General features: G+C 39.6%; 1 protein-coding gene across 1 annotated transcript in view; it reads right to left on the reverse strand.

Moving 5' to 3' along the window:
* MAGI3 (membrane associated guanylate kinase, WW and PDZ domain containing 3) overlaps positions 1 to 17,818 on the reverse strand; it is a 417,822-nt gene that overhangs the window by 15,250 nt on the left and 384,754 nt on the right. The window contains exons 17-19 of the mRNA XM_007949070.1: positions 11,564 to 11,666; positions 10,659 to 10,782; positions 9,921 to 10,064 (exon numbers count right to left, since the gene is read on the reverse strand). Coding sequence (XP_007947261.1) covers positions 9,921 to 10,064; positions 10,659 to 10,782; positions 11,564 to 11,666 — 371 coding nt within the window. The remainder of the gene's footprint in view (positions 1 to 9,920; positions 10,065 to 10,658; positions 10,783 to 11,563; positions 11,667 to 17,818) is intronic.

Consider the following 17,818-nt stretch of genomic DNA (forward strand, 5'->3'; position numbering starts at 1 on the left):
ATATCTGACAAGGGACTTATCTCTAGAATTTACAGAAAACTCCAACACCTCAATAACAAAAAGACAAATAATCCAATTAAAAAGTGGGCAGAAGATATGAATAGACACTTCACCAAGGAGGATATTCAGGTGGCCAACAAACATATGAAGAAATGCTCAGGATCATTAGCCTTTAGAAAGATGCAAATCAAAATAATAAGATACCACCTTGCTCCAGCACTAGTAGCAACGTTCAACAAGACACAAATTAACAAATGCTGGCGAGGATGTGGAGAGATTGGGACTCTCCTACACTGCTGGACTGTAAAATGGTACAACCACTGTGGAAAGCAGTATGATGACTCCTTCAAAAGTTGAAACTAGAAATACCATTTGACTCAGCCATTCCATTACTAGGTATATATCCTAAAGAAGTGAGAGCCATGACAAGAACAGACATACTCACACCTATGTTCATCGCAGCACTATCTACAAGAGCCAAAAGATGGAAACAACCTATGTGTCCATCAACTGAGGAATGGATACCAAACTTTGGTACATACACAGAATGGAATACTATGCAACCCTAAAGAATAATGTAGAATCTGCAAAACACTGCATAACGTGGATGAATTGGAGGACATTATGCTGAGTGAAATAAGTCAATCACAGAAGGACCAATACTGTATTAGTGCACTATTGTAAAAATCAAGGAAAGGTTTATCTATGGAAGGAAATTTTCTTTGTTGGTTACCAGGGGTGGGAGGGAAGGGTAGGGAACACTGTTAGATAGGCAGAGATAAGTATTGATTTGGGTGAAAAGAAGGGCAATGTACCAAATGTGAGTGATCAACATGGTGGCACTGAGGAAGAGGAAGACATAGGTATATGGGAGGTGCAGACAACAAAGATGAACCCTTTTGCACATACAGTACTGCATTGTCAGTGAAGGCAAACATGGGTATACGAGTGGATAGATGGGTGGACAGGCTGAAATATTAGGTATGTCTACAAAGCGGAGAGCGTACCCAAGACTATGAATAGAGTTGGCAGACAACATGGTCTTATAAGTGTACTTGTATGATCTGAATTCCCAAATATAGTAGAGCTGACAAGGGACAAGGTTGTAGTCACTTCTTGGGCACAGCCAGCTACCCAGAGGGACTGAGTAATTGAACCTGTGGGCTTGGGACCACAGTCGCAGGGGACATGAAGCTCAACTGGTATCACATACCACACAAAACATTGTTCTACCTCCTACTTTGGCAAGTAGCAACTGGGATCTTAAAAGCTAGCAAGCTGCCATCTAGATGCAACGATGGGTCTCTCCTCGTCTAGAGCAAAGAAGAATGAAGAAAACCAAAGCTTCATGGAAATAATTAGTCCTAGCAATTGCTACACAATGCGATCCGCAGCCTATACGAGTATGAGACCAGAAGGACTAGATGATGCCTGGTTACCACTGTCAACCACTTGGAGGGGGATCTATGTAGGAGATCCTGGATAGAGAGGAAGAACAAGGTGGAACAAAACTCAAATCATTTGGGTGGGGGGATGGAGACCCTGTTTGCTGGTCTGATAGAGCCTGGTGGAACCACTGAGACTGTGGCCCCTAGCTGCCCTTCAGGTCTGGAAGTGAACCCACACCTGTGGCTTCCAGCCAAAAAAAGACAGGCATATGAGTTGAACATGTACCTGAGGTAGATAAATTCCTTGGAGAGAACAATCATGAGAGAAAGAAGGGCTGTTTATGCACCGGGAGACAGCTCAGGGGGCAGGGCTGCATGGAGGGATGGACACAGGGAAGAGGTGACTGTCGGGAGGAAGTGGGAGGGGAGCTGTTGGATTGTGGTGAATTGTGATCAATGTCATGAGAAAAAGTGTATGTGAACTGCTGCATGGAAAGTGAATTTGCTCTCTAAATTTATACCAAAATCACACACACACATACACACACACACAAAAGCATCAATTCTTCTTTGGTCTTTGTTATTCATTGTCCAGTTCTCACATGCATAGGAGTTAATTGAAAATACCATGACTTGGGTTAAGCACACATTAGTCTTCAAGGAGACATCTTTGCTCTTCATCACTTGAAAGAGGTCTTTTGCAGCAGATTTGTCCAATGCAATAGGTAGTCTGATGTCTTGACTGCTGCTTCCACTGGTGTAGATTGTGGAACCAAGTTTTATGGAGTCTTTGACAACTTCAGTCTTTCCCCCATTTATTGTGAAGCTATTTATTGGACCAGTTGTGAGGACTTTTTTTTTTTTTTTTTTATTGAGGTATAATCCATACTGCAGACTGTAGTCTTTAATCTTCATCAGTAAGTGATTCAAGTCACCCTCACTTTCAGCAAGCAAAGCTGTGTCATTTGCATATTGCAGCTTTTTAATGAGTCTTCCTCCAATCCTGATGCCACGTTCTTCTTCATATAATCCAGTTTCTTGGATTATTTGCTCAGCAGACAAGTTGAATAAGTATGGTGAAAGGATACAACCTTGACACACACTCTTCTTGATTTTGAATCATGCAGTATCCCCTTGTTCTGTTCGAATGACAGCCTCCTTATCTACGTACAGGTTCCTTATGAGTACAATCAAGTGTTCTGGAATTCCCATTTTTCTCAATTTCATCCACAATTTGTTATGACCCATACGATCGAATGCTTTCACATAGTCAATAAAACACAAGTAAACATTTTTCTGGTATTCTTTGCTTTGAGCCAAGATCCATCAGAAATCAGCTATGATACCTCTCATTCCATGTCCTCTTCTGAATCCAGCTTGCATTTCTGGAAGCTCTCTGTCAATATATTGCTGCAACTGTTTTTTAATTATCTTCAGTAAGATTTTACTTGCCTGCGATATTAATTATATTGTTTGATAATTTACACCTTCTGTGGGATTACCTTTTTTTGGGAATGAGTACAAATATGGATCTCTTCCAGTCAGTTGGCCAGCTAGCTGTCTTCTAAATCTCTTGGTATAGCTGAGTGAGTGCATCCATTGTTGAAACATCTCAATGGGTATTCTGTCAATTCCTGGAGACTTGTTCTTCATCAATTCCTTTAGTAAAGCTTCAACTTCTTCCTTCAATACCATTGGTTCTTGATCATATGCCACCTCCTGAAATGAATGAAGATTGACCACTTTTAGGTACAGTGACTCTGTGTATTCCTTCCATCTTCTTTTGATGTATCCTGCATCATTCAATATTTTGTCCACAGAATCTTTCAATATTGCCACTTGAGCCTTAAAATTTTTCCTCAGTTCTTTCAGCTTCAGAAATGTGGGGCATGTTCTTCTCTTTTGGTTTTCTAACTTGAGGTCTTTGCACGTTTCATTATAGTAATTGCCTTGTCATCATGAGCTGCTTTTTGAAATCTTCTGTTCAGCTCTTTTATCTTGCCATTTCTTCCGTTTGCTTTAGCTACTCTCCGTTCAAGGGCAAGTTTCAGAGTGGATGTCTTCTGACATCCATTTTGGTCTTTTCTTCTTTCTTACCTTTTTAATGACCTCTTGCTTTCTTCATGAATGATGTTCTTGACATCATCCCACAATTCCTCTGGTTTTCGGTCACTGGTGTTCAGTGCATCAAATCTATTTTTTAAATGATCTCTAAATTCAGAAGGGATATTATCACAGTCAAATTTTGGCTCCTGTGGACTTCTTTTAATTGTCTTAAACTTTAACTTGAACATGCATATGAGCAGTTGATGGTATGTTCCACAATCAGATCCTGGCCGTATTTTGGCTGAAGGTATTAACTTCTCCATCGCCCCTTGCCACAGATGTAGTCAATCTGATTCCTTTGTATTCCATCTGGTGAAGTTCTACGTGTACAGCCATCACTTATGCTGTCGGAAGACATTTGCAATGACTAAGTCATTGGTCTTGCAAAAATTCTATCATGCGATCTCCAGCATTATTTCTGTCACCAAGGCCGTATTTTCCAACTACCAGGTACTCTTCTTTGTTTCCAGCTTTTCCATTCCAGTCACCAGTGATAATCAACACATCATGATTGCAAGTTCAGTCAGTTTCAGACTGCAGAAATTGGTAGAAATCTTCAATATTCTCATTTTTAGCTTTCATGGTTGGTGCACAGATTTGAATAATAGTAGTATTAACTAGTCTTCCTTGTAGGTGTATGGATATTATCCTATCACTGACAGTGTTGTACTTCAGGACAGATCTTGAAACAGTCTTTGTGATGATGAATACCACACCATTCCTCTTCAATTTGTTATTCCTGGCATAGATCAGCCTAAATGGGGACAATATTAATACCTACACTTCAGGGGGCTGTTGGGAAGATTTAATGAGATAAAACATGATTAGTATAAATAAAGTAAAAATAAATGTAGTTCTTTATTTATTTTCTGGCTTGCCCAAAAAAAGACTTAAAGTGAGTCACTATGAAGAACATTTAACAGTAGACTATACCTCATTCTATACAATGCAAAAATTTCAAATAAACTATGAAATGTCTGTTGCAATTTATGAAAAAAAATCTATCTCAGACACAAGATAGATTTGATGTATAAAAGGGGGGGAAACTTCTTTTAAAAAACAATCAAAGTAAGGCATTAAGAACAATAGAATAAGGAAAAGTAATAAACATAATTAATAAAAAAAACTTATTATCCAGAATATATGTGAAACAAAAAACTATATCCAGATTGTTGTTGTTATGTGTCACTGAGTTGGACCCAACTCATAGCGACTCCTCCTTGGGTTTCCAAGGCAGTGTCACTACGGAAGTAGATTGCCCAAAGTCCCTTCCAAGCAGTGGCTGGTGGGTTTGAACCGCCAGCCTTCTGGTTAGCATTCAAGTGCCTTAGGCACTTTGGAGATGGGTATTGATAAATGAGCATTAGAAATACAATCCTGCTGATAACTAAAGAATTGAAAACCAAAGTGGATAGCCTCTAGCACATGCTTTGGGAATATCTTAGATAACATGACTGAGGTTACTGTTAATTTTAATCATATTCCTTGGCCTAAATATATTGTTCAAACCTGTACAAATCTTATTTTTTTCAGTACATGGCAATAAAACTTGTAATTGAACAGATCTGCCACCAGGTGTCATTTTTTATTAACTTTAAAACTACACTGGGCTGAGGAGGGGGGTCAGTGACTCTAGGGTAGACATACCCTCAGAGGTGGAAGAAAGTTCTATGCTGGACCACACAAAGCTACAGATTACAAAATGGCACCTTTCAGCGGAAAATGTAAATATAAACATTCTCTTAAGTTTTTAAGCTACTTTAAAAATTTTAAATGTGATTAAGAATGGGAAATGCATCTTTTGATAAGTAGGATAAAGAAGGATTTCAGTTTTGTACTGTAGAAAATACAATAATGGGGACAGAGGAGAGGAAAAGAAAGGGGAAGAAACATGAGAACAGGAGAATCGAAGAAAGGAAAATAATGTCAGCTCTTTAGGCAGTCTTATATTTAAAACAACATCCACTAAAAATGTAGTAAGATTATAAACTGATTTTTCTAACACAAAACTTACATAGTCTTACAGCCTGTTAAGCATCCATCAAAGGAATCAACTCCACACTGCCACAGCCACAGCCTGACACAGTCAAACACAGGCTGGACTTGGAGGATGACAGACCTGGCTCACATCATGGTCACAGGCCGGGTGACCCTGACAAGGTATCTAGCCTCTCTGAGTCTCAGTTTTCAATCTACAAGTGAGGATAATGCCATTTATCTCACAGAGTTTTTGTAAAACTAAAAATAAGTTTTTTAAAAAATCCCTGGAAAAATACAGGTTGCCTGCAGGATGTAAGACTTCCAGTATTTTCTAAATCTGTTGTATTTTAAATAGTTAAGTCAAACACTATTCTATAATATGAACCTTTTCCAATCACCTTATTTTTATTGCCTTAGCCTAGAAACCTTATTTCTCCTCCCTGTCTCTCGAAATCTTAACCAGATTTAAGGACCATGTTAAGATTCTTGACCAAATTTACAGATCCTCTCAATTGCTTTCAATCTATGCTACAAATTACCATTTTCTTGTTTGACTGAATTACACTAATACATTGTTTGCTAGTGATTTCATAGATCCCAAGGCCTGTCTTCCCAATAATAACTGATAACGTCCAGGAGCTAATCTAAAATTTGACCAAAAAAAAAAAAATTATCTCAGTATCTACAAGTATCATCTATTCAAACTCCTCTCTCAGCACTGCATCAGGTGCTAAAGATACCAGAGCAACAGACACAGGCCACAAAGGACAGTTCTGGACCTCACAGAAAAATCGGAGCCCAAGACAAAGAGGCAGATAGATGCTCAGACGGCTCCACGGCACAGTGCTGGCTGGACACAAACTGCCCTGATCATTTGGGCAGCGGCCACCAGAGCAAGGGGCCATCAAGGATACATCTTATTGAGCACTCATCATACGGGAAGCCCCATGGTCCGTGCCAAGCCAACATTTTTGGTAAGGTAGTAGCCAGAAACATTACTCTTCTCTGAAAAGCTAATTTATTTTCTTGTCTTTTACAGCAGATCTAGGCAGAGCAGTAATAGCTTATTTGCTTTTATTTTCAAATGCAGAGTTTACTTTTGAAATAAAAGTTAATTTAATTACAGAATTCTAAAATTTCTATTCATTTGTAAAGAATAACATATTTTTAGACATACATTTTGCCTGCTTGAAGGCCTGTTTGTCTTTGTTTGTTGAGATGAGTACATCTGAGAGTTATATTTGGAACCAACATTTATTTTTTTCAGTACATGGCAATAAAACTTGTAATTGAACAGATCTTACATTTTCTGTTTAATTAGATTTTTCTAACACTATATATAATGGGAAGGAGCTCTGGGGGTGTGGTAGATAAGGCATTTGGCTGCTAACTAGGTCAGTGGTTCAAACCCACCAGCTGTTCCATGGAAGAAAGTTGGGGCACTCTACTTCCATAAAGATTTACAGCCTTAGAAACCCAATCGAGGTCACTATGCTTTGGAATTGACTCAATGGCAGTGAGTTCGGTTCAGTTTGGATATATAATGGGAGATTAAAAATAATGTTATATACCCAAACAAACTGAAAAGAAAGAAAAAGGACTAAGAAAACTATCCTCTACAAATACTGCGCCAAATTCCTCTTATTAAACTTTAAGAAGTTTACTTGGCCATAAAGAAAGAAAAGGAAATTAAGTAATTATTCAGTGATTACTGTGGTCCATGGGAGTCACTAGGTGATACAAGTGTGCTTGGCTGCTAACTGAAAGGGTAGAGGCTCAAGTATACACAAAGGTACCTTGGAAGAAAGGCCTGGTGATCTTCTTCCAAAAAATCAGACACTGAAAACCCTGTGGGGCACAGTCCTACTCTGAGACACATGGAGTCACCATGAGACAGGGTCAACTGAACTGCAACAGCTTTGGTCTCTGGTCCATGTATTTTACATATGGTATCTGAATCCTTTAGATGAGGAAACTGAGGTTCAAAGAAGTAACCCAATGGTGCACAGATGCAAGGTGATAAGCTAGAATTTGAGCCTTTTACTCTCAGATTTCCAAACCTATGTTCTGTCCCCTCTATTAAATTGTCTCTGTAAGAATGTGCATGGAGACTAGATCTAGCAGCACTTGATTAGCTGCACGAATAGCATTCATCCCTTCTCCTTGTCATAAATGCTCTCCAGCTCTGGTTCTGGGGCTCTTCATCCCCTCTGCTCGCACACCCTTCTTGTAGTTTTCTCTACTTCCTCTGCATGACTAATCACAGACCCTACCCAGAGTTCTGCTGTTGACCCATTACTCCATAAATCTTCTCTAATTTCCGTGATCTCATCCACCACAAAGGCTTCAATCATCTGGGTAATGTCACAATCAGCCTTGCTAGCACTAGTTCTAATTGCCTGCTAAACATTTACACCTGATTAAGTAGCTAGTCGTTTCACTTCAACATGACTAAAACTTATTTTATCATTGGTTTTTGCCAAACTGTTTCTCCCCCTGGCCTCCTTAATGCTTTTCCATGGTACAGGCAAGTCACTGGGTTACAACATCTGATTTATGTACAACTTGTAGTTATGAACCAAGCCCCATAAAGCCTATTATATTAAAAAGTCGAGGTAAGTAAAATGGTTCGTAATAACAAATGGGTGCCACTTTGTGATGCACATCAAAACATTACTATTATCATTATTATATGATGTCAAAGATGTTTTAGTGTATCTGGAAGTGTTTCTTTCATGTTTCTTATGCATAGAAAAGTACACTATATACTAAGACAAACATCTGACTAACTGCTGTTAGACATAAACTGTACCTAGCTGTTCTGACATACAAATTCCACTTAAACACAGACTTAGGGATAGAATTTGTTCATCATCCAGGCACTGCCTATTTAGGCCCAGCAAATTCTCCGAGTCCTCCTTCACTCTTTTTTTCCTTTCATGCCTCATTTATTTAACAGATATTTATCAGTCATCTACACAGGCTGACCCTCTCTTTATTAACAGCTGATCTCATATGCTGGTAGGTTTGAACCACCAAACTTTTGGTTAGTAGCAGTCAAGTGCTTAACAACTTGCCCCCAGGACTCCTTTCCCCCTGTATATTCTCCTTTTCCTCTACTCCTCTGTGTGTTTCTTTTCTTTTTTCTTTTTATTGTGATTTGGGTGAAGGTTTACAGAGCAAATTCACTTTCCATATAGCAGTTCACAATACACTTTGTCTCATGACATTGACCACAATTTACCACAATGCAACAGCTCCCCTCCTACTTCCTCCCGATAGTTACCTCTTTCTTGTGTCCATCCCTCCACGCACTCCTGCCCCCTGAGCTGTCTCCCTGTGCATGAACAGCCCTTCTTTCTCCCATGAGAGTGTATTTCTCTCCAAGGAGTGTATTTACCTCAGGTAAATGTTCAACTCATATGCCTATTGTGTGGCTGGAAGCCACAGGCATTCATTCAATTCCAGACCTGAAGGGCAGCTAGAGGCCATAGTCTCAGTGGTTCCACCAGGCTCTATCGGACCAGCAAACCTGGTCCCCCCCCCTTTTTTTCCCAATGATTTTGAGTTTTGTTCTACATTGTTCTCCCTGTCTATCCAGGATCTCCTACATAGACCCTCTTCCAAGTGGTTGACAGTAGTGGCCAGGTACCATCTAGTTCTTCAGGTCTCATAGTCATATAGGCTGCAGATCGGATGGTATACCAGTCTCTAGGACTAACTGTTTCTATGTATTTTTGGTTTTCTTCATTCTTCTTGGCTCTGGACGAGGAGAGACCCATCGTTGCATCTAGATGGCAGCTTGCATGCTTTTAAGATCCCAGTCGCTACTCACCACAGTAGGAGGTGGAACAATGTTTTGTGTAGTATGTTATGCCAATTGGGCTTGATGTCCCCTGCGACTATGGTCCCGAGCCCACAGGTTCAACTACTCGGTCCCTCTATGTGTTTCTTAAATAAACTCTAGGCCAACTCAACCATGCTGAGGTACTTATATAACTTTTACCTATAAAACTTCCCAGTTTTAACCCTTGCTTGTTTCTTCCACCTGGAATGTATTCTCTTCTCAAGTCTCTCTCTACTGAAATCCTACCTGCCTCTCAATGTCATCTTCTCTGCAAAATCTTCTCTGATCACCCTCTTTAATGGACACATGTCTGGTCATATTGAGGAAGGATCATATCTGTTTTTTTAATTAAAATATGTATTATTTATTAATCCATTTGCTTGTGAATGTTGACTATGCAGGTGAAAACTACTTTTTCTTATTGACTAAAGTCAAGAAGGCAAAAGTAGCGTAAGTGTAATACAGTATAGGCTTTTAGGTTCTAGTGAAGGAAAATCGTGTTTCTTAGAGTCAGATTTCTGCATTCCCCTGAACCAATTGCTTTCAGAAGTTTCCAGTCTGAACCCAGAACCAAGCATTGAAGACAGAAGCCAACTCACATGAATTCTGCCATCTTTGATGGCAGGACCATCCTCAGCAAGACGAAGGATGAACAGCCCCATGTTGTACTCCTTTCCCCCACGGAGGCTGAACCCAAAGCCTCGGGGCCCCCTCTCCAGCTCCACTGGGTAACAGCCAAGGCTCTACAGGGAAAGACGTGTAAGAAGAACAAGTTTTCATGGACTGCTTTCATTTTGAAAAAAGGTTATTTTTATAACTGGAGAAATGACTTACACTCTTGACATGCATTTCTAGGGAGGTCCATAACATAGGGAAGGAATTTGAGTTTTGGTTGAAGGGCTACTTTATTTTCAAAGATGCAGCTAAATTAACTGAGAGATTACATTATCTTCTCCACTAGTTGGTCAATGCACAATGGAACAACCAGAAAAACAGAATTTAGAAAGTGCTTCCTTTAAATTGATTGTGACTAATTAAAACAACAACAACAAAAAAAAATCAAAACTCTCCTTAGATTCGATAAAATACTGCCATTTACATCTACATACTAAACCAGGGATTCAAATTTCTTTAACTGCAGGGCAAACATCTCTTTCATTCTTTATATTCTCTTGTGGAAGCTACTAGAACGCCAAATGCATAGTCAGTCCTCAAAAATTATTAGTTTTACAAACACATTTATCTCAAATGCATTAGACACAAATTTGCACCCATGCCAGGAATTTAGTAACTCAAATATCAGGCCCCATGGTGTGTGGGAGGAGCAGGTCATTTACCTGATTGTGCCGAGTGCCTACAATCGAAATCATTGCTGTGTCAGGCTGGGCAATGTGCTTATGGTCAGACCACGAATGTCTGTAAGTGGAGACATCTTTCCCGATTTCACCTTCTAGGGCGCTTCTACAGGAGAGAAATCAAGTCACTTTCTGCACTGAAAAAATGAAAAAGTCTAAAATAAAGGCAGATTAATGTCTGTTTTATTTTAAAAGCAAACCTCACCATTCTCCTTCTGACCAACGACTATAAAGAAGGCATCTAGAAGCAGAGAGAAGCTAGGCAAAAACCTGGTCATTACCTCCAGCGCAGCTTTAAGTCTGTCAGAATCGCCACATTGTTTTAAAAGGGCATCTTCATGCAGTTTACATGAAGGAAAATTGCACTCAAGTAACAACCAGAGGGCAGGTAAGCTGGCCTTACTACAGTGAAAAATAGCTCTCCTGTAGAACCGGTCAATCCCCATGAAGTGACTGAATTTCTGGAAATTCAGTTTTTGCTTTATGGCTAATATTTTCAAGAACAGAGAAAAGAGATAATGTACATGAACAGCCATGCCTGCTTAGGTAGCTGGAGAGACAGCAATCCAATGAAGGTCTAGGGGCTTCCCTCAAGGTATGAGGACCAAGAGTGGCAGGGCCAGATGCTACTATCACTTCCTTTTAATCCCCGCTTGTCAGACATGACTGGGTAATTATACTGTGTCCCAGGGTGGGGTCTGGGAAGAGGGATGAAGGCACTGTGGGGAGAGGGATAGCTAGGGAAGGCATCAGAGGGTAGAATATTTGAGAGCTGTCATTCTGATCTCACCAGCTGGCTCCTGCGTAACTTCATAGGGGTGGGTGGGTGAGGGAGGGTGGAGAGATGAGGAGGCATAGAAAACAAAACCTGAGAAAAATAGCCCCACCTGTCCCCAAGTATATGGTTGGTCTGTGACTGTCCCACGGGCCTGTGCTGCAGGGCTGGGCTTTGCCTGGCCGAGTTTGTTCCTGATGGTGGACCATGATGCTCTGTTCAAATGAGAAACAAAACAAAACAAAACAAAAACCTGCATGTGAAAATGTGAAGGACAAGCGGATCTATGAACGTGAGACAAGAACAAACGGTCATGGCTTTACCAGCTTAGCAACATTAGCACAGACAACACTGTTGTCAGCTGCCTGGAACTGGAGCATTAACATCTTTTCCCTGTGGCTTTTGGTTAATGTTAATGTTTCAAGAGACTAGGAGTCAGATTCCTATTGCACCTGCTTCCCCTCTGTCACCATTGTTTTGGTCATCCATACAACATGAAAATCAGAAATGAACATACTCAATCCAGTTTACCTAGAAGACAGAGCTCCAGGAAGCCTATTCTGTGGGTTTCCAGAGCACACTCCCCAGACTTGGTGAACCACTCCATACGACAAGATAGGTCTCAGGAATGCTGGAACACAGAAGCCAGGCTGCAAACTACGCACTTATCTTTGAAACTGCATCTTTAATAGCAGAGTAGTTATTTTGCTCGACATTGAGTACCAAAGACAAACATGAAATCATCCCGGGTGGTAACAAATGTTTATAAAAATTTGACTGCTTCTATATTCTAAGAACACAAACATAGGTTTTTTTTTTTTTAAAAAAAAAAACATATGTTTTTGTATCATTCCCAACGGCTCCAGATCTCCTGCCCTTCCTTGAAGGTAGACTTCATAGCTAAGCATAGTAACTGCCTGATGTAGGTCTAGAAAGCAAGTCAAGGGAGGTGAGTTAGAAGAGATATTTAAAGCTGTAGGAATTCATATCTTTAAAGCTGAAATTGTGACTACTTTACTGTGTTCAAAAAGCCAAGCATGAGCAAAGAAAGGTGGCACAACTTAAATGTTTAAGACTGTGACCTCTGTAGAAGACTGAAGAGTAGAAGCTTGACTCCATCATTTGTTAGCTGTGTTTTCTTGAGAAAATTAATTAAATTCTCTGTGCTTCTAATTTTATCATCTGTAAAATGGGAATTATAGCTATCTCATGGGGTTACTGTGAGTGCTGAATGAGCTTAGACATGCACTCTGTGAACGTTTACTATTATAATTATCATCATTGTCGCTGTCATCATCATCAAAATGGTATCTCCTCTTTGGGGTTGCATTTCTCTTCATTTCTGTAATCTGAAATATTTACCTGAGTTAGCAAAAATGCTCAACAATGTAGAGGTCATTTTTAGGTTAAAACACATGTGTAAACTAACCGATATAAACGGAATCTTGGAATATAATGGAGATGGAGAAAGACTGAGGCCAAAGACAAGAGAGAAGAAAGTTTAAGAAGCAGTTTGTATCGAGTAAGCTAAACTACAGGCTTTACAATATGCATCACTATTTTATGGCTTGGATTAAGTTGCTCCTTCAAAGTTCTGTGCGACTAAAAATGTAAATAACTTTTTAAAGAATTTCTTGTAACTAGCGTCTAGAGAGGATCCTGAAAATGCAGGCAACAGGGTCAAAAGGGGCAGGAAGAGAGTAATGGATCTACCATGGTGTCAGCCATGGTGGCCCCAGAGCACTTCAAATGCTCTGATTCTGGATGTTGGGCTTGTGTATCAGACCTACTAAGGATGTAGGACCAACCTTTGCAGAACTTTACCAAAAACTGTGTTTCCTCTGTAAAGTCAAGTGTTTCAGCAAGGCAGGCAGGCAGGCATGAACTTTATTTATTTATTTATGGTACCTGGGAGCTCTGGTAGCACAGTGCCTAAAGCACTTGATTGCTAACCAGAAGGCTGGCGGTTCAAACCCACCAGCCACTCCTCGGAAGGAAGATGGGGCAATCTACTTCCATAGTGATACTGCCTTGGAAACCCAAGAAGGGGTTGCTATGAGTTGGGGCCGACTCGACGGCACATAACAACAACAACAACAACATTGCTATTATAAAGTTTATTCTCCTAATTAGCTTAACAAAAATGTGTTATATTCAATGGAAGACTATGCAACACTAAAGACTAATGCAGAATCTGCAAAACATAATGTGGATGAAGTTGGAGGATATTATGCTGAGTGAAATAAGTCAACACAGAAGGACATATATTGTATTACTTCATTATTGTAAAAAGTCAAGGAAAGGTTTATATGATGGAAACTTTCTTTGTTGGTTACCAGTGGTGGGAGGGCAGGACATAGAACACTGCAAAAATAAAAAAAAAATTTAATGTGCTATGTTGGCTTCCTCACTGGCCTCCTTGTCACCAATCTCTCCTTTATTCTGCTTCCAGAATTTTCATTCTAACATACAGATGGAAATATGCTGCTGCCTAGGTTAAACACCTATGGTAACACTGTTGCTTATGTGGGCATTCTTGCCTCCCCACTTCATCTCCTGTCCAAAATTTTGCTTCCTCTCTGAAACCCTACCTGGTTCCATAGGCACCTTGTGACCACAACGCTGCCATGGCATTTATTATACTGTGTCAGAGCTAGCTGAATACCTTGTCTCTGGCTAGACTGTGACCTTGATCACAGAGTCATGCCTCATTTATCATGATATTCTCCACTCCCACTGGAAATTCTCACTAGTCCTTTCACCTCTGCTTACTGGTATGTCAATTTCAAGTTACCTGTCTCGAAACCAGTGCCAATTATGGAGCTGAATTTTGTCCTGTCGTTGTAAACTCATGGCTACTATTAAGGGAACAGAAACTGGTAGGAAAAATTAGCATCTATCAACAAGATAACAGGAATACACTTGTACTTTTGTTTGTGTCGAATGTAGACAATTTTTTGGCTTTACTAATGCGTGTACAGTAAGACAGCAGTACAGTATAAATAAGCTGATCAATTTCAAGTTCTCCTCTACCTCCTCCTAAGGACAAGAAGAGGTGTCACTGCTATAGGCAAAATGCATCACAAATTGGTGCTTACTCTAGAGAGGTGCACTCCTTAAAACAATTAATCACTGGAGATCAGAAGGGTGGCATTTGTGCAGGCAGACAGCTCACAGAGCATGAACACATAGGAAAGGACACAGGGGAAAGGGAACCACAGGGAGGAAGTGGAAGAGAACTGTTACAACGTGGGGACTGCAATCAGTGTCATGAAATAAAACGTGTATGAACTGTTGAATGGAAAATGAATTTTCTCTGTAAACTTTCACCCAAACCACAATTAAAAAAAGGAAAAATAGTGATCATGTAAGAATATTTGTCCAAGTATACAAAACAAACAAACAAACTGGTGCTTACTTTTTGGTTACGTGTTCTTGTTCTCTCTTCAAGGTTAAATAACACTTTCTATTACTGATATTCTTTTCATCTTTATTCCTCCAATCCATATTACAGGGCTGCTTTAATTTATTTTCATGTTATAAGTTATAATACTTCTCAAACTTAAATATTTATTCTATGATATCAACAAGGCCTATGTTCTCTCTGAATTTTATCTGAAAATTCTCCAAATAGTAAAACAATTGAAAAAAACTCACTGCCTTCGAGTCTATTCGACTCATAGTGACCTCTCCTTACCCAGAAATACCGCTTTCCAAGGTGGTATTTGTAGGTAAGTAGACTGCTCAGTCTTCATTCCAAGGAGTGGCTGGTGGGTTTCAACCACCAGCGTTCTGGTTAGCAGTCAAATGCCTTAGGCACTACAATAGGTTGAGTATATCTCTTTCTCAATGAGAATTTTTTTTTTTTTTTTGCTCCTGAGTTTCTGTGTGCAAGTACTGAACAGAATGTTATTATCAGAAGACAAAAACAAAATCCCACAGTTAAAACTGCAGTAACAAACATTTTATTAGGAATCATCTTTGCCAAGAATAAATAAGAAGTTTCTGAGGGAACCCTTAAAACTCTAATTAAAGGACATAATAGATGATTTGAGTATTTGAAGAGGCATTCTATCTTCTTTAGTGAGATTACTTTCCCATAATATTTAAATAAGGTATGCATCACTTAATGTCCACGATACCTTCTGTGAAACAGGTCACTAGGTGATATGGCCACTGTGTCAACACCATGTCATATACAGACAGTCCCCATACAATCCATAGTTAAATACCCTTGAAGCCTATTATATTAAAATCTTATAAGAGCCTGCTGAACAGAGCTGTATCCACTGGATACAGGAGGCCAGGCTTGTTGGGTGTGCAGCAGAGACTGGGTGTGGATGCCTGAAGAAAGGCTGGCAGTGGTGGCCATGGCTACCACTGCTCTGTTGGTTCGGCTGCTTGGCGATCACGTACACCTGGTGAATGAAGCCAGAAGCATGGGAAGGAGGCAGTGAAGGAAGAGATGCTGTGGTGACCGGGATACGCTTGAAGCCTCCTGCTCATTCTCTGGGGGTTTGGGGTCTTTAAAACCATTAGGGGGATATTATAAACAAAAAGAGAGCTGCTTTCTCTTTAAAAACAAAACAAAACAAAAACCTTATGGGATCATTGGGAGCTCTGGTGGCATGGTGCCTAAGGCATTTGACTGCTAACCAGAAGGCTGGCAGTTCAAACCCACTAGCCACTCCTTGGAAAAAGACTGGACAATCTACTTCTGTAGAAGTACCACCTTAGAAATCCAAGAAGGGGTCGCTATGAGTAGCAATCGACTCAAAGGCAGCGAGTTTGGAGTTCTTTTTTTTTTTTTTAAATGGGATCATGGACATATATATGGTCAGACTTTGCCCAAATGAATGTTAAGTGATACATACCTGTGTTTAAATTCTCCCGAAGTTAATAAATACATTCAATATACCCTCCAACATTTTTTTTTGTAATACGTAGGGTTACTATGAGTCAGAGCTGATCCAACAGCACCTAACAGCAACAACATACCCTCCAAAAATTTCCAGTTAGATTTTTGAAAAACCTAATAATTTGCTCTAAAATTTTATATAGAAAAGGTCAATGAATATCTAGTTGGTTTTAAAAGAGAGAACCTAAGAGATACCATAAAGTTACAGATATTAAAAAATTATGTGTGTGTATTTATATATATGGCATTAGCCCACGAACAAATAACCAACAGAACAGAATAGAGAGCTTGGAGATTCATGTATAAAGAAGAAGCTGATATACAGAAGCCAATGGGGAAAGTAGTGGGGTTCAATAACCAGTGTTGGGACAACTGGCTGACGATAGGAATAAAAAAATAAATTTGAATACCTACCTGAAACCATATACAAAAGTAGGCTCCTGATAGACTAAAGACCTAACTGCAAAAGGCAAGATTACAAAACTAGTAGAAGATTTAATGTAAGAAAAAATATCCATAATATGGGATAAAGATGATTTATCATTAAAAAAAAAACAAACTTGTTGTTGTTATGTGCCACTGAGTCGGACTCGACTCATAGCGACCCCTCCTTGGGTTTCCGAGGCAGTATCACTACAGAAGTAGATGGCCCCATCTTCCTTCCGAGGAGTGGCTGGTGGGTTTAAACCGCCAGCCTTCTGGTTTGCAGTCAAGTGCCTTAGGCACTATGCTACCAGAGCTCCTAAACAAAGACTATAAGGTAAAAAAAAAAATAATTTGGTTACAATTAAATTATGAATTTCTGTATAATGAAGGGCACTGTGGAGCTCTGGTAGCACAGTACCTAAGGCATCTGACTGCTAACCAGAAGGCTGGTGGTTCAAACCCACCAGCTGCTCCACGGAAGTATGACTGGGCAATCTATTTCTGTAAAGATTTACTGCCTTGGAAACTCAACAGGGGTCTCTGTGAGTCAGAATCAACTCGACAGCAGTGGTTTTTTTTAATTGTCAAAGTTAACACAGATGACAAAAAAATATTTACACTGTCTAAAACAAATAGAGTAATGCCTATTAATTTACAAGGAACACCTAAAAATGAACAAGAGAAATGAGTAAAAGATACGAATAGTCAATATACAAGAAAAAGCAAGCATGTGAAGAGATGCTCAAATTAATGGGTAATCAGGGAAATGTAAATTAAATAACAATTAGATGACACTTCTCATGTTTTAGATTAGCAAATTTGAAAGCTGGATAACAATAGGTATTAGCAGAGTATAAAGTTATAGGAACCCTTGATGCTTTGCTGGTGGGAGAGCAGATAGATGCACTGCTTATGGAGGATATCTGACAATACTCAGTCAAAACAGGCATATGTATACTCTTTGATAGGAGCTCTGATGGTACAGTGATTAAAGCATTCGGCTGCTAACTGTAAGGTCAGCAG

The sequence above is a fragment of the Orycteropus afer genome, unplaced genomic scaffold, assembly GCF_000298275.1.
Source record: "Orycteropus afer afer isolate SDZICR_OR568_19922 unplaced genomic scaffold, OryAfe1.0 scaffold00010, whole genome shotgun sequence".
Lineage (NCBI taxonomy): Eukaryota > Metazoa > Chordata > Mammalia > Tubulidentata > Orycteropodidae > Orycteropus > Orycteropus afer.